The sequence below is a fragment of the Suncus etruscus genome, chromosome 20, assembly GCF_024139225.1.
Source record: "Suncus etruscus isolate mSunEtr1 chromosome 20, mSunEtr1.pri.cur, whole genome shotgun sequence".
NCBI classification, from domain to species: domain Eukaryota; kingdom Metazoa; phylum Chordata; class Mammalia; order Eulipotyphla; family Soricidae; genus Suncus; species Suncus etruscus.
In genome coordinates, this window is record NC_064867.1 from 24185053 (window position 1) to 24206757 (window position 21705).

The 21705-nt window shown below is 43.6% G+C and overlaps 1 protein-coding gene across 1 annotated transcript in view; it reads left to right on the forward strand.

Annotated features, from left to right (window-relative positions):
- The window catches only part of RFTN1 (raftlin, lipid raft linker 1), a 200297-nt gene that overhangs the window by 104571 nt on the left and 74021 nt on the right, over positions 1-21705 (forward strand). Inside the window, exon 4 of the mRNA XM_049766141.1 lies at positions 8387-8495. Within this exon, the coding sequence (XP_049622098.1) occupies positions 8387-8495 (109 nt within the window). The remainder of the gene's footprint in view (positions 1-8386; positions 8496-21705) is intronic.

Here is a 21705-nt window from a genome sequence, read left to right on the forward strand (position 1 = left end):
AGATGTGTGTGCTCATTGTCCAAGTCCACTTTTATGTATTTGTTTGAAAAGCATTTAAAAATTTTTGTCACTATTAACATTGGCCCAAGTCCCATTTATAAAGCTGTCAAACAAGTGAGGATTGTTTGAGAGGATGAGAAAGTTCTGGAAACAGAGTGGCAACATTCACACTACATTAGGTATTTACTTAAATGTCACCGAATTGCACACTTGGAGATACTTAAGATTACTAATGCTATGTTCTGTGTTATATTTTGCCAGTATGAAAAGAATTAAAAGGAGACCAGAGAAATAGTACAGGAAGTAAGGCACTTGCCTTGCATATTTTTTGACCCTGGTTTGAATCCGATACCACATATGGTCCATCAGGAGTTCATTCTAAGCACAGAGCCAGGAATAATCCCTAAGCCACACTGAGTATGGCCCATCTCTGCTCACAAAAGATGTAAAATAACTCAGCAGTAGAGTGCTTGACTAACATGTGTTGATCCCTAGCACTACAAAAAATAGAAGTAGACAGACTAGTAATGTGAGAAAAGTACTTTAGAGTTTCTCTGACAAAGGAGACATAGAGAAAGATTGTCATTTCTCTCTTTCCTTCAACTCTGGTCCCTTGTCTTAGAGTTAAGTCATTGGCAGACACAGGATGGTTCTCTTCAAGTCATTCTCTCTGTGTTTTATCTGTCCAGTGGACTGGCTCGTTACTTCCCAAGGAAAGTCCCCAGGAGTACAGCACAGACAATATACTCCCTATAGCCCATGCTTCTCCACTGTGTGTGCACAGGGGAATTGTCTGGGAGTTTCCAGAGCCCCTTTTCTCCCCATCAGACACCTCATCCCAATGGAATAAACCTCAGCCTGGATCATGTGTGAACTTCCCATGTGATCCAAACTGAGAGAGTGTCTAGCCGGGGATTACCTAACCTGAGTCATAGAATCTAAGAGCGGCCCTCTATCTGTTCCAAAAGTTGGTGCATATTTCAGAAAATGATTCTTTTCTCCCTCAGTTTCAGTTATTTTGAAATTGCCTGCATTCAATATTTGATGTCTCTTTCAGGACAGGGATAGTTAGGCATGCTCTAGAAGTAGAGATGCAGACACTAAGGATAAATATTAGCTCATAATGAAATACATATGCACACCCTCACAAATCCTTCCAAGTAGATGATGATTTTCTTTCATTTTATTTTTGTTTTGCCTTGTTTATGGGCCACACCCAGCATTCTTCAGGGACTGATCATTCCTAGTAGGACTCATATGGGGTATTGGGGATTGAACCTGGGTTAGTCATGTGCAAGACACTGCCCTCATCATGTATTGCTCCAGCCCCTATTTTTCTTTTTAAAGAATTTTTATTGTCATGGGCCCACATGTGGGGAGCACATTCAGTCCAAGGGATCAAACTCAGGACTCCATACATGACAGGGATGTATGTCACCACTTGAACTACCATCCTTGGCTCCCTCATTCTTTTTCAGAAAGTACATTGCATTTTTGAGAAATTTTAAAGTTAACAGTAAAGTCACAAAGACATAACAACCTTGCCATTGACCCTGCTCCGAAATTCTTCCATGGTGAATATCTGACATTACATCAGGGTACATTTAGCAAAATAAAGGCATGGACCTGAGCTTGTTATTGCTCATCAAATCGTGGCTCTTATTTCGATTCCATCAGTTTTTCTCTCGGCGCCATCTTTGAGTTCTGGGAATTATTCCAGGACCCCACACTGCACAATGTTGTCACAATTTGATGGCTTTTTAAAACATAGCTGATGTCTTAGCTGCTTGTTCTTTGGTGTTTTAAGAAGTCAAAACCATTCTATTTTTTTTTTCAACAGTCAGTACTGCACTGCTACACGCTCAGAATTTGAATTCATTTTGTCCTGCTCTTTCAGTACAGCATATCTTTGTAATAGCCTTTTATTCCCTCTTCCCTCCTTTCAAATAATCCCTTTGGAATGACTGACCTTAACCTGCCTCAGCTTTCCAAAAGGGGGTGGATGGAACGAGGGTGCAGCAGGGAGGGGGGAGGGAAGAAATGCGGCTTCAGGATGTTTCTGAGAAATGACCCAACAGCAAAGATGTTTTTATTTCTTTGCCAGGATCCAAGCAATTCACAATTCAAATTGACAGATTAATTTGACAATAGTCCCAGTTGACAGCATGGTTATATATTGTATGTAAACCGATTTGTCACACCCTAGGAGGGAGTTAAACCCATTTCCTTCTTGGAATTCCAAGAAGAAAAGTAACTTAAAGAATTGATTGTGAATAAAGATAATATATTAAAAAATTGATTGTGAATTTGTTTGTTGAGGCAGTTGACAAGTGCCTCTTCTCCAGCTTTCTAACTTTCTTAGTTTGATTTCCACATTTTTTTAAATGTTCTTCTTCCTGGTTGTTCCCTCTTTTTCCACCTACTGCTTTCTCCTCTTTTCTCTCCAATCTCATCATGGAAGAGGGTCCCAAACCTCAGCCCTTGTCTATTATTTTTCTACATTCATTGTGATTTCATCCCATCTCATACTTTACCATCTGGAAGCTGGGGACTTTCAAATTTACATCTCCGGCTCTTGAAGTCCAGATTCACATGTATATATTTAGCTAGAGCTTCCACACATCCCTCTTCAGATACTGCTAAATATGTGAAGCTAGATTCATCGGAAACCATATTTTTTTATCTCGTTCCCCAGCCCCTCACATCTGTACCACCCACTGTCTTCCTCGTCTGAGTTATGGCAACTTTGCTCCTTTTCCCAGAAATTTTGGGAATTATCTTTACCTCCCTGCTTTCTTTCACAACCCACCACCTGGATATAAGGAAGTCTTGAGGGTTCTACCTTCAAAATGTATCTAGAATCTAGCGATTCTTTTTCTTGTTTTGATTTGGTTTTGGGTCACCCTGTGACGCTCAGGGGTTACTCCTGGCTATGTGCTCAGAAATCGCTCCTGGCTTGGGGGACCATATGGGACGCCGAGAGATCAAACAGCACTAGGCTAGTGCACGCAAGGCACTGCTTGTGCCACCGCTCTGGCCCCAGAATCTAGCAAATCTCACCATTGCTATATCACTCGCAGACCACTTTGAGCTATGGCCATCTCCTGCTTGGGCTACCCAGGGAGTCTCTTAACTGTCTCCCCTATGGCCAAAGGGACCTTTTTCAAAGTAATCAAATTAGGTGGCTTCTCAGTTGCACAACAGCCGGTGGCTTTCCCTATTATTGAGTCACACAGCCATTGTCTTCAATGTGGCCTGTGACTTGAAAATACTTCCACTCCCCATTGGCTCTCTGGTCTTGCTTCTTCCTCCTCCTCTGCCTCTATTTAACTGAGCTACAGCCATACACCTCCACATATTCTCAATTTAGGGTCTTCACATTCACTATTTCCTCTGCCTGAAAGCTTGTGTCCTAATTATCAGGTTGGCCAGCAGCCTCCTGTCCTATAGACTTTTCTTCTGTTGCTTTTTCAGCAAAGCAAACCTGACTACATCCTTTCAAATGGAAATTCTATACTTATGTTTTGGGAGGGCAGCACACCTAGTGGTGCTCAGGAGTTACTTCTGGCTCTGCACTCAGAAATCACTCCTGGCAGGCACAGGGGACCATATGGGTTGCCAGGGATAGAACCCTGGTCCATCCAGGATTGGCCGCATGCAAGGCAAATGCTCTACCGCTATGCTATCGCTCTGAAGTTGTATATGTCTGCTCCTGGTTCTCCTTATCAGGCTCCATTTCTTTCTCCTTGCACATAGACCATCAATGAAATGGTCTTGGAAAAGCTCATGCATGTTCATTATTGGTTGTCTGTGTCTTCCCACCATGCAAGCTCCATGAGGACATAGATGATGTTTCTTCTGCTTATTAGTATATAGAGCAAGAAGAGTTAGTGTCCAGAGCATAGTGATAAGGTGGCCAGTGTTTACTAAATATATGAGAAATTACATACTGAGGGTCGCCTTAGGAAGGTAAAGAATACAACTATAAATGATCCTGGTGGGTCAGCAGCAATCAATATGTGTTGAGCCATACTGAACCCCTTGCCACATTCTCAACTAAAGGCCTTTTGCACTTTTGTTTTATTTCATCTTCACAATGATGCAAAGCAAGATGCTTTTAATGTTCCGATTTAACATTCCAGAAAGTGATTGTTTGAAAGCCGATAGCTGGGAAGTGACTCGTCTTTAGTTAGCTCTAGAGTCTGTAATATTTGAGCAGGAATGGAGTGGGGCAGGGCAGTGGAGAAGTGTCTGCCTCTGTCTACAAAACTCATTATTGTCTGCATTTTACATGGGTATCTGGTATTCATTTCCAGATAAGGAGACTTTCGCTGGTTGTTATATCCAGCATGCATTTTGTGGTGGTTTTTTTTTCCCCCATACTACTGAAATCCCAACTTCCTGTCTTTCTCAGCAGTGAAAAGTCTGGATTACCATCCAGAGTAAGTTTCGTGCCTTCCACTCTGCTTTTCCAGAATGACACAGTACATGATCTTATCCTTAACATAAGTGGCTTTCCTCCATTCCCAACACAAACAAACATACACTTACACTCATCTATAGACACACATACATGTGCACACACAAAAGTTTGCAAATTCTTGCTTAGCAGAGAGTTTCAAATCAATGCTTCTTCCTTAGGAACTTGTTTGTAAAATATCTATTCCACTATGCTATGGTCCTTTGGAAGGCCAGACCATGGCATCTTCCCAGTGCCACTTGTTGCTTTTGCTTTCAAAGACACAGGCCATTTATTTTCTGGCAGAAGCTGCTTCAAGTATCTGTATCTTATGAGCTTAGACTAGATCTGTCCATCATTTGGAGACTGCTTCTGAGTGTGAAGCTGCAATCTTGTCTTCCTGAGTAACTCTATTACTTTTCTGTGTCCTGTAGTAAATAATGACAAACTCAGTGACTCACAAAAACATATAGTTACTGTCACTTATCTGGGTTCTCTGCTGGGGTTTTTGTCAAACTTCAGTAGAACTAAGCTTTAATTGCAACAGAGTCACAAATAGCCATGCTCCCTAGTTTTAGTTGGCAGAATTTATCTCCCTGTAGCAGTAGAACTGAGATCCCTTTTTCTTGATGGCTGTTGTCAGGACTGCCCATTCTCCTGTCATGGGCTCCTCTCATAACTATAGTTCTTCATAACCCACAAGAGACATTTCTTCGCTGCAGTCTAAGAATCAGAAGAATGATATTTTACCTCCTTCTCCATATTGTGTTGGTCAGAAGCTCATTGCAGGGTCCATCTTCATATGAGAGGTGGGAGAGCAAAATTGAATGAACTCTAAGAATTGAAGATCTTTAAGTAGGGCTACTTCTATGCTTCTGCCAGTTGCTCAGGAGCCCAGAAGCTCCCAGACTTGGTGATTGATTTTTATTGTCCTTGGTTTGCATATGGTTAGTGGCAGAGCGAAAGGGTTTCCTTGTGACTGCATCATCCATTCAACTCTAATTCAGCAGCTGTAGACCTCAGAGGGGTTGGGGCATTCATCCCCTCTTGTCCTTTGAACATTGGTACCTTTTGTAGCTTTTCCAAGAGAGAACAGGTTCAATGGCAGATTTCTTTTTTCAAGATTTCCCTAGAAAAGTTGTAGTAAAGCCCATTTTTGTTGAGCTTTTTGTACTCTCTCAGCTGTAACTGAATTAATCCTCATATTAAATGAATCAGAATGTCTTCCTTCTAGAATTTAGAAAGATCTAATGATCACTTCCTTCCAGAACCCAAAGTGGCCATTATTAGATCATGTATCAACAGTCATTCCTTACAACTTGGGACTGGGAGTTTCTCTTTTATTGCCCTCTATTCATCTAATGGATATGATATTGAATGGATACAGTAACTAGTTTTCAATATTTATTATTTTTCAACTGAATTCTTTAAAATCTTAGTGGGTATCTAGAATTTCACAGTCTAACAAATCTCTTCATTGAAATTTCCCCTCTCATACTTTTCCCTTCCGGGCCTAGCTTGGTTTGTGATCCCACATAAAGCATAGGACAGTATGTTCTTACCAAGTCTTCTCTTTAAAAAAATATAAGGACTTTTCTGCCCTATTTCTCTGGGCCCTCTTTTCCTTGGGGCCAGAAAGGACTCTAAGAACATGAGTCTAGTTGTCCACGGTGAGAAAACTGGAATGCAGGGTTAATTTATTTTTTTGGAATGGGTGTATTTCAGTGTGAACAGTTTCAACAGTTTGAAGTTAGTTTGTTGTTTTACCTTTCAAAAGTCTGTACCACCATTCTATGTCAGAAGGAAAACTAACATCAAAAGATGCCATTGACATTTGCTTCTGCGGTCACAGCTGTGCTCCTGGGGAGAACCCAATCGACTTAACTTCTTTCACTTTTGAATTTCAGATAAATCATACACAGATAGTCGATAGGCACATAAATAACTTGGGGTGGATGATTGGGGTACATCTAGCTGTGCTCAAAAACTATTCCAGTCTCTGCTCGAGTGGCCTGTAGGAGTGTTGAAAGGGACTATATGCAGTGTCAGGGATTGAACTGGGATCATCAAGTCAAGCATAGTAGTCCCTGTATTATCTCTCTGGTCCAAAAATAATCTTCATAATGACAAAATGAATTCTAGAAATTCTTTTAAAAATATTGAAACAAATATGCATTTAGAAACTTCCTTCTTTTTGGTAAAATATAAGTTTCAAAAGTTCAATGTGAAATACTCACCCTGAGAATTTTTCCATGGCAAGACAAAAAGATAAACTCAAAGAACTACAGAATCTATTTTGCATGTTGGAGCCCCATGTTTGGGAACGACCCTAAAGCGCTACTAGATGTGGCACCAAATTAAAACAACAACACATTTTACAGGGATTAAGGTGTCTTGGCTGTCTTATGTGTATGAGGCCATGAGTTAGATTCCTAGAGCTGCCTGTATGTTCCATGCAGGATCCTACTGGTAGTTTTGTTTTTGGGAGACTTAGCACTTCAACAGAATGTGGGCCAGGTGCAAGCAAGCACCACAGCTGCCATGTGCTATGAGGGCTGTGGCCAGGACTGTGACCCAGGAGATCCTCTTGTGTGTTCTTCAGTGATCTCTGACAAGCACTGCAACCTGACTGTGTGAGAGCATCAGGGCTGAAATAGTGCCCTAGAAAGCACCACAGCAGGCCTATGTCCACTACCCCATCATCACAGCAACAGAAAGAATCACAGAAACATAATGTTCTGGCCATTAAGCTCTCCCAGGGTCAGACAAGCACCCCCTTCGGTAGTGATTCTCATGAACAGGCAGAGACCAATCCCATCCCCTCTGAGAAGCTCCTTGGGGTGGGGCCCTCAGACAGAGCCTTCAAGGCTTTCCAGTCCATTACTGTCCACTCAAGAGAGAGTCCATCCTGTCCCCTGAGTCAGAGTCCTACTTCCTGTTACCTCACAGAGCTGAGGAATCATCCCTCAAACCCCAACAGTTTTGTGCTTCCAGAAGTTTCTCCTCAGGCTAACATTTGTGTCACACAGAGGCCCTTGCAGAATTGGCGGGAAAAGACAGAATACCCTCTGGGACTACTTACTTCAAAAGACTGGTAGTGATTTGCCACAAACTCTCTACTTTCCCCCAGAACTTCTGCTCCATTAAAGACCATAAAGTCTTTAAGATTCATCTTTTATTTTCATTGACTTTGCACAATTCCCCTCTGTACAAGCTGAACATTTTTCCTGTCACTTAAAGGGGCCAAGGAGATAGCTCAGCAGCCAGGAGCACATGCCTGGCAAATGCCCGGTCTCAGATTTTCTCTCAGCATCTGTAGCCATGGTTCAGTTGACCCCCAAGCTCTGAACCACTAGGCATGGTTGTTCGTGTTTCACCAACATTGCTTTGGGAAACTCCAAAATAAAAAGCATGAAGATACCAACTCTTGTAAAAGTTAAATTTTAATCTTTGAAGTGATATGTAAATACAGTTCAAGTACTTGAAACTCAGTTCAAGTCATTTTGGGTCACTCTCCTTCTGTTTCAGTTACCACCTCCCAGGAAAAAAGTGCTGTTACGGTTTTGTGTGTCTTACTAACTCTTTTCTCACACTCTGGAAGATAAAAAACAGTGGATAATATGCATTCCCAGGGGTGAGGGTGAGGACTGAGGAGAGGCTTAACCTATAAACTATATTGTACATACTGTACCCAAGTTCTGTAATGATGTGTTTTATTTAATGATATGTCTTAGACATCCTTTCATGATGTAGGTCTCTTGATTCTATTTGTGTTGTTTACTATTAAGTTATTTTTCAGCAGTGCCTTTTGGCAGTTGCTTTCAGGAAAAAATTTGGGATTTCATTAAACACCCAATAATTTTCTTTTTTAATATTGCACAAAGTCTTAACCTTTGTGTATGTTTTTTGTTTTTCTCCTCTCTTCAGATCTCAGAAGCCTGATCTTTACAATGACGGCTACATCTTGGAATTAGATTGCTGTTCCTCCTTGGACCACCTGACTGACCAAAAACTTGTCCCAGAATTTGTGAAGAAGGTGAGTCCCATGGTCAGATATGAAGGAGTGGATTGACAGAATACCCCACTGAGTGAACTGGCTCAGGGCCACTCATCCAGCCAACCAGCCAGCCACTCTGCATATCAGGCAGGAGCCAGCACCACCACCACTCCTAACCCTCACCAGACCAGATTTGGGGGAAGCTGTCACCTACATGTCCTCTGACTAGATTACTACCTCTCTCCTGGCCTGGCCGACTCCTGCACTCTATCTCTTAGGACTTGTGGGGGATCAAGAACTGACAGGCCTCCAGGCCCGAGGGATCCTCTGCTGGGACTTCTCTAAATTTCCATGATGGAGTGAGCTCTACAGGCGTTGCCCACATGTGTCCAGTGTTAAGCACAACAGAGTCCCATGGCCCCTAGCATGGGATGGGTCCTGGGCAAGTTGCCTCTATTGTAGGGTGTTCACTTTCTACCCCAAAACGTGTCTGGCTTCAATTTTCTCGTAATGCAACGTGATATTACATTGTCGGCCTAATTGCAGGATCTGCTTTTTAATAGGTAGCATTTATTGCAGAAGGAATGTTCTAGTGTATCCTGGGGCTATGTTCATGGTTCAGTGCATATGCTCTTGTCCCTTAGCTACTCTTCCAGAATAATGGACCATTCCTCAACTGGGATATTGAGTATGGTTTTATTTAGATCCAATCATTAGGGAAGTCATTAACAGTGTCGGCCATCAACGTTGGAGCAAAAATAGTCTAAAGTGCTGAAATATGGGGCTCAAAATCAACCTCTTGGCCGCTCCATATTGAGGCTGTGTGATGAGGATGAATGTGAGGAGGGAGTCTAGCAAGATGGACCAGAGTGGAACTCTCTCAGAGGGAGCAACATGTATGCGGGTCAAGGGGCTTTAAGAACAAAAGGGGGTCTGAAAGGCATGCGGAGGGGCCAGGATTCAGAGGTAAAAGCATTGAGAAGTACTTTTTAAAAGAGCGAAACCAGGGACCGGAGAGATAGCATGAAGGTAGGCGTTTGCCTTGCACGCAGAAGGACAGTGGTTCAAATCCCAGCATCCCACATGGTCCCCCGAGCCTGCCAGGTGTGATTTATGAGTGTAGAGCCAGGAGGAACCCCTAAGCGCTGCTGGGTGTGACCCTAAAACAAAACAAAAACAAAAAAAGAGAGAAACCATTTGATTGTCACTTCTATTTATTTGGGGAATGAGGGTTGGGCCACACCCAGAGGTACTCTGGGCTTACTCCTGGCTCTGCATATGCAGGCCACTCCTAGCAGGGTTTAGGGGACTCTAGGTGGTACAATATGGAGACTGAACCAAGGCCAGTCATCTGCAAGGCAAATGCCTTACCTGCTCCAGCTCTTGGTGATCTGTTTTATTTATTTATCTATTCATTTATTTATTTATAGTTTGGGGGGAATCCCCAGCAGTCACTGGGGTTATTTCTGGTATTATTTCTGGTGGGCTCTTTAGACCACATGGCATTCCAAGAATCAAACCCAGGTGAGCTGCCTGTAAGACAAACATCCTACCCACTGTACTATCACTCTAGTCCTAGATGTTCCATTTTAAATGCAGTGACCATTGTTTATCCCAAAAAGCTACTTGATGTGTGGGGGCTTTGAATATAGATCAGGATGGCAAGGCCCTGAGTTTGATCCCTGCATTGTTAAATCAGATTCTGGCAGCCCCTGAGAATACCAGTCATGGCTCCCAGAACAACAATAGCAACAGTGTTCTAAGCTATATTTTACAAATAAGAGTAAAACTGAAAAAATTTTAAGACAGAAAAATATGTAAGATCCCCAAAATTGTTTTTGGTTCCTTGCCCACATCCTTTTCTTTCACATACACTGAGCTGCAGGAGCCTCTGACTCTGTGGGTCCCAGAAAGCATCTGTGGGGAAGGGAACAAGGAGAGTAGGAAATAGATGACTTCTTGGGTCAGCGTTTCTGATCATTGAAGAAATGGGGGTGCGTGGGAAAGTTATGTTTGCACATATGTGAATGAGCCTGAGAAATGCAAGTGTTTGTCTAACTCCTAGGACTTCTGGACAAATAGGGCTGTCGCCTCTGTATTGCTGCAGATAAAATGTCTAAGAAAGTTGGGTTGGAATGTGCTCAGGGTATAATTTGCTTCATAATCTGAGGAGTAGGGAAAACACAGTTTTTGAAATGGATTTGTAATTAAGATTTGGGAGTTTGGAATATCTGAGTGTTGAGTGAGAAAAATAGAAGGGCCTGAGACTGCCCATTGAACTGTTCTCCCCTTGCTTATTTTTATTTCCTTTTTTCTGTTTTCACACAATTCACTCAGAAGTTTCAGTTGAAACACAGGCATTTCGCCCTCAAATTATCCCTTCTCTTACCTAGCATCAACTCAACTTTTTAAAAGACAATGACAAGGGATGTAGCTTCACAGAAAAGTACCCTGCTCAATTTGGAGTTGTTTCAGTTCCCAGCACACACACATTCCCCATAAACTTTTAGAAAAGAAAACAAACGTGTTATTTGGTGCTTTGGTCTTTACCAAGTCTCATTGTTCTGTGAGTTTGCGTTGTTGTGGTGCCCAGGTTGGCTCTGAAAATATAGTGGTCTGGTGAGTGTTGTTGTGTTTTCATGGCAGGAGGTCAAAGCCATGAGGCCCCTGAGTAGTACTGAGAGCAGCCCCAAACACAGCGCCAGGAGTAGCCCCTGAGCACTGCTATTAAATTGCAGCCTAATATGCCACCAGAAATATCAATTTCTCTAAACAAAATCAGACAGACATCAACAGAAGGTCTGTGACACTGGTTCCAAGTGCAATAATAATCTGATGTACAGTGATGGCTGTACATGAGGTTGGCATGTGTTGCTCAAACAACCTCTTGTTCCCTTTCTTCACTACTGCTGCCTGCCTGGTCTCTGTGGCTCTCAGAGTCTGTACCTCAGATAACTCCATCTCATTCTAAGCCTCTTGTTGCGTGTCAGCCCAGCCACCATAACTTTCATCTGGAATGTTCCTCCTGAGTATTCCACAGGCCCCTCAGTCTCAACAGGCCTATTCCCAGCCTCATTACCTGTCTCCCGATAGCTCCTCATGCTGTGTGATAATGTGTCATCACAAATGACCTCAGTTACCTGAGTGAACTCTGGCGAAATTCTCTCACCTTCTATTTTTCTTCTAAAGCATCGACTCACTCAACAAGCACACGTTAAATTCTGGAGACACAACAGTGGCCAGGTACTACACTCCCAGCAATACCAAACTTTCCACCTCAGCCTGTCTCTGCCTGAAAACCTGTTTCTTTCTTTCACACTAAAGGCTGAAAACTCATTCCTCAAATGACATTCTATTTTGCCTTTGACCCTCCCGATTCTCTGGAAAATGTTATTATGCTAATGGAGCCAGGACACAGCTCAGGATTCAGCCTTGCCAATGCAACTGCAGATTGATGTCAACCCCCAGTTCTGTAGCCTGCCTCCCACCCTACTCGACCCTCCCTCCCTAGCACCACACTGCCAACATTGAGCTCTCAGGCCTATACAGCAAATCAAATATGACCGGAAGTGGCCTGTCAAGATGATTACTCAGGAGACACCCCCAAAGACCCCCAAGAAAACTTCCTGCTCTTCTTGGTTTGTGGAGAGGAGTGCAGTGGGGGGAAGGGAAGCTTTTTCTCTAAGCATAATTTTTCTTTCACTCTGAATCAGTGTCTTGCACTAATTAAAATTAGACAGTCTACACCACTCTTGGAAAAATGAGACTCTGAATTCCCCATAATCAGTCAGAAAATAAATGATGAGTCATTTATATACTGCAGGAACAGTTTCATCATCTTCAGGCTCTGGGAGCTGGTGTCATTATTAAAGGGAGCTGTGGAGGCTTTCAGATTCTTTCCATGGGTCAGTCAATAACACAGGTTTGCTAAAGAACTGAAGACACTGTGTCTTGATTCGTCGTCACACACAAGGTGAGGTTGGAGCAGTCTGGCCTCCTCGAAGCTGTCTTCTTTCTAATGGCTTCTCAGTATTCTTGTCAGCCAGCCTGATTCTAAGTGGGCCCTGCAGGCCAATCTCAACACAAGAGACTGGACTGAGGGCTGGTGCAAAGGTCCTGAAGACTCGTGTGAAACTTGACTATGAGTGTGGCCTCCTCCCTGGGCCCCCACCTTCACTCAGGGGTAGCCTCTGAAATGCTCCCAAACTTGGCTCCATGCATAGTCCCACATTCCTGCCTCCCATGCCAGCCCAGCCCTCAGGGTCTCTTTAAGTCCTAGGGAGCAGAGATAATGCAGAGCTTGTCTCAATCCTTGCCTTTCACAGCTATCACTTTGTGCAAAATGCCTGGCTGTTCTGTGCCTCAGTTTCTTTACCTTCTGGCATACTGAGAGAACCCATCTGTGGAGCAGTGACCCTTTTTCAGTGTAAATAAACTGATGGATACTAAATATAGGCCAGAGAGAGGAGTTAGCACAGTCAGAATGATCAGTGTCCATCTCTCTTCCCTTCCTTTCTTTCCTTTTACTTCTTTTATTTTCCTAGACCCAGGCTCCAGGCCAAAGCCATTCCCTGAATCTTGAGAGCAATCCCACCAGCCTCCTGCTGAGTGAGCTTGTGTGGGACCTTGTCCACACAATTAGGACATGCTTCTTTCCCCAGAGTCTATGCCAAATAGGACATGGCTCTTTCTCAGCCCTAAGCCTCCAGTACAAACTTGCCACTTACTTCTGCATCTGCACATGAGAATGTGTCTCCCTTTTCAGACCCTTTATTTGACAGTACCCTCAAAACCTTCTCCTGAACACCTGGCTAAAGAAACTTCCTGATCCTTCTACATCTCAGTGCTGTCCATCCACTGTCCCTCCCTTCATGCATTACAAGCTTTCCCCTTAACCAAAGCCCCTGTTCTCCTCCTGCAATGTCTGAGCTTAAGTTTCTTCCCGTTCAGAATATAGACAACCCAGCCAAGACAGCCTCTTGAGTTATGGTGAAGCAGAGACCAGAAACTGTACAATCACAGAGATCTTTAAAGTGCTTTCCAAATGCAGAGGCAATCTCCCAAGAACTGCTGAAGAATGTAAAGTAATTGGAAGATGAATCTATATAGCCTTTTCATTCTATATCACTGTCTTCTTGCTGCACTCCTGTGGGAACTTGGAAGAACAGGAAATTCCAGGGGGCCTCACAAATCCACCAGCCAGGAGAGACCAGCTCCGGAAGACACTGGCAGGCTCCTTGATCAGCCCCAAAGGGAAGGGGAAAACATTAATGTTTCTCCTCCAACCCAGAATCACTTCATCCCTGAGCATCAATTCTAGGATTTGGAAAACACAGTTTCTGAGAGAGTCTGCCATAAATCTGCATTTCAAATGTTCCATGGTCCTTAATATGTCATTTACATAAAAGGCGGTTGGATGGAGCACAGCAGGGGGTGGGGGGCAGAAGGAAAACAAACGCAGTGGTCCATATCCATGCACCCTGCCAAAGTGCTCAGGGACTGTGACCCATACAGAAGGGGAGGGGCACGCCTCGACCACTTTCTTCGCCCTACATTGGAGGAAGAGAAGCTGAAAAGGGGAGCATCTTTAACTCATGGGACATCACTCTGGCACAAATGACTTTATTTTTCCTTACAGTGGAAAAATCATGAACCCAGAGATCTTTCCCGCCTTCTCCGCCTGTTCTCCATCCAAAGGTTGGGCTAATTTGAAACATTTGGTGGAAAAATAATACTGAGGCATTTTCTTAAAGGAAAAAGAGACTCGAATGGCTCTGAATTTAATGCCACTCCACAGAGGGGAACATGAGAGCTCCTTCTGCGGGAGGGTACAATGACAAAATGAGTTAATTACAGTCTCATCCCGAGATGGATCTCCTTGTCACAGGCACGGGAGCCATTATTTCACACAAAATAATGACCCAGATCAAAGTAATGACTGTGGGCTGGAGGTGCCTATGGCCCTGCTTCATTCTGGCCTAAGTGAATCGCAATTAACAAGTGTCACCACTAGAAATAAATACCTATTACCTATATGGACATGGAATAACACTGACTGGAGACCATTTCTTCCTAGGAAGTGCCTACGATTGTCTATCTGCACGGTGACAGAAAAATTTGCACATGTGTGAAATCTTGCTATCAGCTGGAAGAGGTGTGGTGGGGTGTGCTGAGGGGCCTCCAGCTTCCTTCTGTTCTCGACACCAGTTCCATAAATCAGATATAAGAACAGAAAAGGGGCATTAAAGAGGGAAGGAGACCTATCTCATCACTTTGTTCTTCTTCTCCTGATTGGCACAGCCATGGCCTGAGAAACTAACAACTTGGCTGTGGCCAGAGCTGACACCTACATTACTCAGGTCCTCCTAAGACCCGTCCTTGCTCGGCGTGGCCAGGCAAGATCGAATGGGGAGAAGTGGTAGTGAGTTAACTTTACTTCTTCTTGCTGGCTAGGTCCACAAATGAGATAGGTACAGTAGCAACAAGAGATTTGGGGATCCCCATGGGGGTTGGATCTGATTATGTGAATCTGCTAACCTGGGTAGTGGTTGAACTTCACGGGGTGCCTGGAAGGTCTCATTTCCAAAACCTTGAAACCAACCTTGTCTTATATATTTTTGGATTGTTTGGGACCCACATCTGGTCTTGCTCAGTGCTGATTCCTGGTAGTGATTGGGATTCCTTTGTGGTGACAGGGATCAAACCTGGGATTATTATGTGCAAGGCAGGGCAGGTGCCTTCGAGTGATCTCTCTGCATTCTTATACAAACACCAAATAAACAGGTATTAATGATTAATGTAACTAATAATCAGAGGAATTGTCAGAAAGTGATCAACATAATTAGTTAGGTGGAGAGGAGTGGATGTCAGATACTTAAATGAAACACCCTTTGAGCTTTGCAAATCCTAACCTTGAGGTGATCATGAGAAGTTTCTCTGGGAAGGGGCAGGCGGTGTTCTCCAGAGCACAGGTTGACATTGGTTTCCTTAGGCCAGAAAGACAAAACACAGGGAGAAGTTTTGTTTTAAACCAGTTTAAGCATCTCTAAAAAGCAGAAAAATGGTTGTAGAAGAGGAAACATTGATGAAAACTCCAGGATAATACAAAGCAGAGGCAGGGCCAGGTGGGATGAACTAAAAAACTAGACAACCTGTGGAAGGATGGGAGGAGGCTGAGATGTTCTTGGTAGAGGGAAATATTCTGGAGTTGCTGCCTGCAAGACTCTATCTTTTTGTGAAGTTCCTCTTGCTACAACCCCTCTACCCTTCTGAGCTTTCCCAACAAGCTTTGTACTCTGCTGCAGGGGTGAGGCAAGTTTATTTGAGTCTGAGGGAGAGAGACCGGAAGCTTGTCTAGATCACTCCACTCAGTGAGACAAACTTCTGCAGGAATGGGACACCCAGTTCCAGAGTCCAGGGTGGATTTCTATTTTGGGAGGCATATCTCTGGGGGCCCTAGGAGGAAGTGTCTGAGGGACCTTGGTGAACCAGTTCTGGTCATGTCCCTGTTGCCGTGAAGTCCAGCTGAGGACACAGCACAGGAGATCACAGGAAGGGGTAGAACATGGCAAAGCATATGACAAGCCCTGATGAGGCTGTGGAGGTCCCTGAAGATCTGAGGGGGAAACCAGTGGGGCAGAGTGGAGGCGGTGGGGGCCAGAAGAGCCAGGGCAGAAGCAGGGAACAGGAAGAGGGTCCTGGAGTTCAGCTGCTAGCAGGAGGCAGATAGAGAGGTGGGCAAGGAGTTGGGTCTGTCTTCGGGGCCTGCGCCACCAAGCTTGGATTTGGGGGCTTTATCCCTAAAGCAATAGAAATCCTTTGGAGGGCTCAAAAGAAGAACTAAGAAAGCTACCGGGGTTTCCTGGTTTACTGGATAGCTGTGTGTGAAGGAATGGATTTGGGTGTGTGTGTGTGTAGTTATAGAAGCAGTGGAACCCATGGAAGAAGGAACCTCAATTTAGCAACAGCATTTTGGTGCTTGTGGTCATCATGGTAGAAATGGATGGTGCCAATAACAGCTGGGGAGCCAGCCCCCCAGAACTGCATGTGCATATTGGACAGCAGGCCTGATATAAAAGCAGCTAGACAAGGGGACACCTCTGAGATAAGTTTGTGGACCTGACTGTGGCTTCTGTGGGCCAGGAACTGAGGGCTGGGTTGGAATCTGGGGTCATGGAGAAAATCACAGGGGTACTGGGGGAGAGGATAAGGAAGAGGCCTCACACAGAGCCCCAGGGAAATCCACTGTCAGAGAGAAGGCTGAAGAAAAGTGTGGAAAGATTCCAGGGAAACGTGAGGGAATGCATGAGATATACTAAGGGAAGGAGGCATTTCAGCATAGGGGTATTGGCATGAGGTTGTCCACACCATTGAGAGGTAAATCAGAAAGATCTGGTGCTAGTGAAACCTTGGGGTGAGCGATCAGTGCAGGGGAAGCTGTTTGCTTCTCTCTTCCCCTCCCTGTACATATTTTTGCAAAGCCTGTTCCAAATGTCTTTCGGTTGTAATTGAAAATCACTGCCCTTGCTCCACTGAGCTCATGTGTGTACCCAGGTCATTCCTTGGGGTGATGCTGAGGGGTTTCAGTTTGGATTGTTTTCACTCTTAACATCAAATCAGCTTTCTCTGCATGGGCTTGCTGCATTATCTTTTGTAATACAAGTCATGTGACATTTTATTAAGCCACTGGATTTTAATATCCGACTTGGGGATGAGGACTTGCCTGTGAAAGACATTGAGGTTTCGTGTGAGTTGTTTTATTTATTTATTTATTTATTTATTTATTTATTTATTTATTTATTTTAGTGTTCAGAGCACAGGGCCTGGGTAATAATAATGATCTAAGAATAGATTCAGTCAGAAAGGAGCTAACTTGTGAATTCTGAATGTGCATTCGCGCGATATGCGTGGAACCCAATGGCCTGAGCAGTTGGTGGATGTAGGACTGGCTTTTCACTGTGATCTCTGCATAAATCACAGAGATCAACCCCAAACCTTGAGAGGAAGCAAGAGCCTGCTGGAGACATATCAAGGGCACAGGAGGGAGGTGGCATTGAGGAGTATGAATACTTCTTCCTAGGAAGATCTGAAGCCCCAGAAGAGCATCCAGTATCCTTTCTCACCTTCCAAGAAAGCTTTTGACATTGCAGGAAGACTAGTTTCCCCCACATTATGAACTGCACATTATTCCTGGCACATTATGGGCTGGTGGAACTGAGGCCTTCATAGCTCTACCCTTGTCCAGGTGTCAGCAGGGGTAAAGTGGACACTGCATCTCCAGGACCTGCTGGGGCAGGGGAAATCTGATGTGCACTGGACTCCCCTGCTGTTAAAATGAGCCTTAGAAGTCCTGGGAGAGTCAGACAGGCAGACCTCCAGGTTCTGGGTCCTATGACCCTTGAACCTTGCTTACACTGGACAATGATTATTTGCTTGGAATGGGTCACACCTGACATTGCTGAGGAGACTGTTCCTAACTATTTGCTCAGGGTTCACTCCGATGATGCTCAGGGGACCATCTGTACATAGTACTGGAGATCAGAGCCAGGTTGGCCATATGCAGGGCCTTCTACTAGTTCTTTAGCTATTATTGTTGTTGTCATTACTGCTACTATTATTCCAGACAGGCTGGCTGAAAATCTGGGGTTTCTTCCAGCAAGTAGTACCTCTTGGCATGTATCCTCTGGAGATGCTCCTCAGAAGATGAGGTTATGTAGTCTATGGTGTCTGGAGCTATGTATGTAGGAAGCCCATGGGAAGGCCTGATACTTTTCAAAAGAGTTGGAGTTTGGGAAAAATCTGCAAAGGAAGCTGGTTTACTTAGTCATTTATTTTGCTGTTCCTCAAGTATGTTTGAGAACTGCATTCCCTTCCTGGGCTCCAACTTCTTATCATGGGAGCAGAGTTGGGAAAATCTGCCTGGTCTTCCAGCACTCCATCAAATATACAGAAATCAGGAGCATCCTACGCCACCTCTTCTCCCCTTTTCCACTGAGTTCCCAATATTGGCTGTGTCCATCCCTTTATTTGGCACAACCCATGCCCCTTCTGTTATTTTCTTGGCTCTGCTAGGACACTTTCTCTGCCCAAACCCTGGATAGAACATAATTCACCCCAAGTCAAATGGAGGGGAGATTTGAAACCAGGTCATTTAAAACCGTCTCCTGTCTTTTGTTGCTCAGGACTGACATGTCCTCAGTGCCTCTGTCACTCTTTTCTCTCCTTTAATAACAGACAACGCAATCTCCTACCAGTCAGCAAAAAAGGAACCAGCCCTTGGGTGTACTGGCAGCTGTGAAATCAGAGATAGCATTTGCTTTGGGGACTGCGCTGCTCCCAACTTATCAGGCCAGGGTCTCTTTAAAGAAGAAGGTCTGGGGCTTCTTGGGGCCCCAGGTCCTCCCTCCTACTCCCCAATCTCACTCTGCCCCAGACTGCCTCTATGCCATAGTAGTTAATCAGATCTTCATATATATTGCTGTTTTCCAGCTTTGCTTTCTTATTCTTTTATCTCTCTCCTATAGTTAGGAATTGAAAGTGGCATTTTATTTTCCTTAGCAATAAAATTCAAACAAATAAAATGTGAGCAATATATTTCTTTTATCTCAACATATTCACATATTTTAACATGTAATGAGAGCTTAAACATCCTTTTTTTTTTTTTTTTTTTTTTTTTTTTGGTTTTTGGGTCTCACCCGGCAGTGCTCAGGGGTTACTCCTGGCTCCAGGCTCAGAAGTCGCTCCTGGCAAGCATGGGGGACCATATGGGACGCCGGGATTCGAACCGATGACCTTCTGCATGAGAGGCAAACGCCTTACCTCCATGCTATCTCTCCGGCCCCTTAAACATCCTTTTCTTGTGAAGGAAAGTAGCTCTCTTTAGAAAATAATGAAGAGTCAGAGAGGAAGTTTACTTTACAGGGTCGTGATGAGGACAACAGAGAATGCACTATCCTTTATGTACTTGTCGTTTGCTTATTGATTTTAATTATAGTTGAGGTAACTGGGTTTCAACCATTCTAATGTTTATGGGGTTATGTGTACACAGTTACCATTGTGTTTGCTTGTTTTGAATTGAGGGCACAACACCTGATGGTGCTGAGGGAATAACTGTTGGATCTCTGCTTTGAGGATTGCTCCTGGCAGTACTCATGTGGTGATGGAGATCAAACATGGGCTTCCTGCATGCAGAGTATGTGCTCAATCCATGAAGCTATCTCCCTATATCTCCATGTCATCCTTATATCTCCATGTACAAAGTTACTATACCTCCAACATCGCCAAAATACCTAAAATCCTCCACTGTTGACCTTCTATCACTTCTGCACCCACCTTATTTCCCCACTGTCTCCCCACATTACTTGGTAGTCTCAGGTCTAGTCATAATCTAAGGGTTTGTTATCGTTAGATACTCTCCATTCCCTTCTCTGTTTCTTTGTGTCACACATGAGTGATGTGATCTTGTACTGGTCCTTCTTCCTCTGACTTATTTTACTCCATAGGACCTCATCTGGCTCCATCCAAATTATAGAAAGAGATTATATCATTTCCTCAAGTTGAATATATACTATACCACCCCTTTATCTCATCTTTTGTTGCTAGTTATTTGGATTATTTTCAGATCTTGGCAATGAGCACAGGTATGCATTCATCTTTGCAAGGGGAATAGATGCAGTAAAAATTATACTGTATTATCTCTTCAGTTCCTAGGATTTTGGCACTTTTAAAGTTAACGTCTGGAGCAGAGTCATAGTACAACAGGTAGAGCACTTGCTTTGCATACAGCTAATCTGGATTTGATCCCTGACACTACATATGGTCTTATGATCCCCACCAGGAGTGATCCCTAAGCATAGATCTAAGAGTAAACTCTGAGCACCCCTGGATGTAACCTCCCCAAACCAAATAAAATAAAATCATGCTGTCATTGGACACTGTCCTAAGTCCTAAATGTTCTCCATGTTTATTCATTTCCCATCATAGTAGTGCTTTTTTCAGGCTGGAGAAATCATATAGGCAGTAAGACCCAGAATTAGACCAAGAATTGATCCCTAGAACCAGATAGGATCCTAAGCATTCCCAGGAGTGATCCCTAAGCATGGAGCCAGGAGCAAATTCAGAACACTGCCAGGTGTAACCTCCATATCCTCCCCCCAAAAAAGCTGTCTTTTTTATCTGCTAATATTTTTTTGTAAAATCTCTATAATGCAATCATTTTTTCTTGACATTGATCTTTAAAACAACAACATAAATACAGAATAGTGTGCAGTTCCTCAATGTTCAGCTAGAGAATTCACACAAAGTGAATGCTCCTGAGGAACCAGCTCCCAGTAGAGCAATAAATGGCTTACAGAGCTCGCTCTGACCACTTCACCTTTTTTTCTCCAGACATGGTCATCTCAGTCTGATTTCTACCACCTCATATAGGCATCTCTTGCTCTTGATTTGATGTAAGTGCCATCTGTCATTAGCAATATCTTTGACTCCACATTCTGAAATTTTCCCTGTTCCAAAGGTTTTTCTTCTCATCTCTGTAGAGGATGTTGCAGCCTGAAATGTTGTTTCATGTGACAGAAATTACGTGGGCTTTTTCATTAATTTATATGCCTCCTATGTAAAACTCAAAGTTCACCAGCCCACTTCAAAATATTCCCTCGAGCAGTTTTGATGAATGTGTTTTCTGTAACATTTCCTTGTTCAGAATAAAGGAGCAGAGAGACCTGGAAGTGTGAGTGGTTCTGTAAAATATCTGTGATTCCCTCTGTTCTGAGAAATGTCGATTTCTGGCGTGAGAGGAAGCAATGTCAGTGGATGTCTGGGAGATGGGAGATGAGATGTGGGAGCAGGAATGGACTATGGATTAAGTTGGATTAATGTGTGTTTTCTAAGCAGGAGAGTTTTTTTTTTTTTGTTTGTTTGTTTGTTTTGTTTTGTTTTGCCAGCTCATATGTGATAGAGATGTCACACATGCACCTTTTACCCTAATTGTTCTTTAGATACTCTGGCCATCACACCTGCCTGCTGACTACTGAAACCCCTTCCTAGTCCTTCCTCCACCAGGTATCTGTTGGAATTCACCCCTCCATTTCCAAAAGAAGTGAAGTAGACAGCCACCCTGTCCATCCATTTGATTTTTTATTATAATAATCTCTTTATATAAGAACCTTGGTTAAAGAAATGTTCATAATTGGGTTTCAGCCAATGGTTGTATATCATCCTTCACCAGTATAACTTTTTTGTCACCAATGCC